The 2972-nt window shown below is 50.2% G+C and overlaps 1 protein-coding gene across 1 annotated transcript; it reads left to right on the top strand.

Annotated features, from left to right (window-relative positions):
* Positions 1 to 451: 451 nt before the first annotated feature.
* Positions 452 to 1138, top strand: LOC126419699 (uncharacterized). The gene has a single exon (XM_050086882.1). The coding sequence runs from the start codon at positions 452 to 454 to the stop codon at positions 1136 to 1138; it is 687 nt and encodes a 228-aa protein (XP_049942839.1).
* The last annotated feature ends 1834 nt before the right edge of the window (positions 1139 to 2972 follow it).

Below are 2972 nucleotides of genomic sequence, written 5' to 3'. Positions count from 1 at the left end.
CATAAAACGTCTTACACCCTACTGGGAAACGGACGATATAAAACAGGCACTCCTGGAGAAAGGTTTCCCGGTCCAGGAAGTCTATCAGATGGCTTCTCCAACAACAAGAATGACTTAAGCCGGCGAGCACATGTCCGCCCCAAGAAGAAAGGGACCAAACTATCAAGTAAACCTACTAAACACTGAGGAGGCCCAGAAGATATTCCAACTGAAACGCCTCCTATACATGACAGTAACAGTCGAGACGTACAAAAGACCAAGCGGCCCAACGCAATGTTATATTAGTCAACGGTTCCGACATGGTGCAAACCAATGCTATCTCACCCCACGATGCGTCAAATGTGCTGGACCACACCTATCGAGCGTCTGCAAAATGAAGCCAGAAGAACCGGCAAAATGCGCCAAAAGCGCTGGGAACCATCCAGCATCATTCCGAGGATGCCCAGTAAGGATGAAACTCATCCAGGCGCAAGAGCAGATGAGAGCTCCACCACAAGCAAGGAGCAGACATCTCCCCGCCACTCCAAATCAAGAACTGCCCATAACCACTCCACACATGATAAATAATCCCCAACCAGTAGCCATCAGAACGCCAAAAGCTCCCCAACCAAAATCGCTTCTCCCACTGCCACAAACTGGCGCCAATGTAAATCAAGCAGAAAGTCAGCAACAACAACTGCAACATATGCGTCAGGGCCCCAAAACTATGGCACAAGCCGTTCAAGCGCCCAGACCCAAACCACAAATAAATCCACGACCAGAGAATGTAAAACCGCAGGAAAAACCAGCCCACTCTCCACCACTGCCACCCCAAATCCCAAATACCAGCACCCCTGCAGAGAAAGAGACAACAAGGATAGCAGCAGAAGAAAAAGATACACAAAGACCAGAGGAAGAAAGAAAAGCATCAGCTCCTACAACAGCAGAGTCCTCCACCACCCCAAGTCCCGCTGACGCAGCACCAAGCGGAGTGGAACCATCCACAACACCGCTGCCAGGCACACATTCTACCCAGACGACAATGGCCACCCCAGGATCTGCACCACAGCAACAAACCCCCACAGAACAACCCATGCAGTTTCTCCAACAAATATGGATGGAACATCATCAAATCAATGTTAAGCAACAACCTTACTAGTCTGCTTAACAAACTAACGCAAGCATGTGGCGAAATCATGGCAGCACCCGATATGATGGCAAAAATCGCGGTAATCCTCACAAAAATCGTGCCCCTATTCACCAGTTGCCAATAGAAACCGACAGCCAATTACATGCATCTGGAATGCCGATGCCATTTGCCACCAGAGACACGAGCTGGAGCTGTTCCTAGACAAATACGGAATAGACGTTGCGCTAGTAAACGAAACCCATCTAACTTCCGGGTCAGAAATTGTGTCATATACAGAACTGACCGACCCAACCGGCAGGGTGGTTCGACGGCAGTACTAGTTAAGCAACGTCTATGCCATCGACATATACCCCTGCCACAGCTCCAGCAAATAGAAGCAACAGCCATTGAAATGCTGATCAATAACCAGTCCACCTACCTCATTGCTGCATACCACCCCCCAGGTCGCAACATACCTGAGATAGAACTCAGCAATCTTCTAAACCAGAGCCATAGAGTCATCATAGGAGGGGACCTAAACGCAAAGCACAGGGCATGGACCTGTCGTGCCACGAACACCAGTGGTAGGACACTCCTACGATACCTGGATGCTCACCCCGAAGTGGAGGTAATACCCCCAGGAAGACCAACCCATTTCCACCGGGACGCCGCCCAGATAAACCGGACATATACCTGGTCAAAAATCTAAACCTCATAACGGAGACAGAGGTCGTAAACGCGCTGGATTCCGACCACGACCCTGTCATCCTGAGGCTAGAAAACGAGCAGGCAGATCCTACTGAGTGGAGGAGAGTGATCTTTACCACAAACTGGGATAGGTACAAAACACTGGTAGACCACCATATACCAGACTTTGCCCCAGCGAGACGTGCAGCGAGAGGGCCACAATAAAAATCACGCACCAACACGGGCGCGAAGATCTACCACTCGACCTCGCACAACTAATTAGAGACAAGAAGCGCACGAGGCGTCTGTGGCAGCAATTTCGGGATCCACAGGACGAAAGGGCAATGGAGAGGGTGGCTCGTGAAATCAGAACAAGACTACAACTGCTCAGGTACGAGCGATGGGAGAGAGGCCTACAAGACGCCGAGAGAAATCCAGAAAAGTTCTGGAACAAAATCAGAACCCGAAGAAGCCCACAAAAGACCATCAATCCGCTGCACGGCGTAAACGGGATAGTCTACACACCAGAAGAGAAAGCGGACGCCATGTCGCGCACTCTCGAACGCCAATTCCAAGAGAACGACATCGACGATGACGAGGAGGAGGTTGAGAGAAACGAGCGAGAGGTCAGACGCCACCTAACGGCGAAACTCCAACAAAGGTCGGACACCTCGTTCGTCGCAACCAGCGAGCGAACAGTGGGTGCTCTCATCAGGAGAATCGGCAACGTTAAAGCCCCAGGCCCTGACAATATCAGACCACCCTTCGTGAAAAACCTTCCCCAGTCCGCCATATCCCACCTCACCGCTATCCTAAACAACTGCCTAAAATTAAACTATTTCCCTTCAGCCTGGAAGGTTGCAAAAATTATTTCGATTCCCAAACCAAAAAAAATCATTTATTCCCACAAAACCACAGAACCATCTCCCTCCTCAACCACTTCTACGAACTCCTTGAGACCCTAATTCAACTCCCACTAAAACAGTTCCTTACCACCAACAACATCCTTACCCCGGAACAGTTTGGATTTCGTGCTGGTCATAGCACCACACAGCAGGCCATTCGCCTGGTGGAGCACGTATGTTCGGAAAGACAACAAGGGAACAGCACTGGTGCCATCTTCCTAGATATTGAAAAAGCGTTCGACAGGGTGTGGCATGGCGGCCTGCTTTATAAG

The sequence above is a fragment of the Schistocerca serialis genome, chromosome 9 (genome assembly GCF_023864345.2).
Source record: "Schistocerca serialis cubense isolate TAMUIC-IGC-003099 chromosome 9, iqSchSeri2.2, whole genome shotgun sequence".
Classification (NCBI taxonomy): Eukaryota; Metazoa; Arthropoda; class Insecta; order Orthoptera; family Acrididae; genus Schistocerca; species Schistocerca serialis.
This window is presented reverse-complemented; position numbering and strand designations above follow the sequence as displayed.

Coding starts and splice junctions, on each gene's coding strand:
- LOC126419699 (XM_050086882.1), top strand. CDS start 452: ATGAAACTCATCCAGGCGCAAGAGCAGATGAGAGCTCCACCACAAGCA.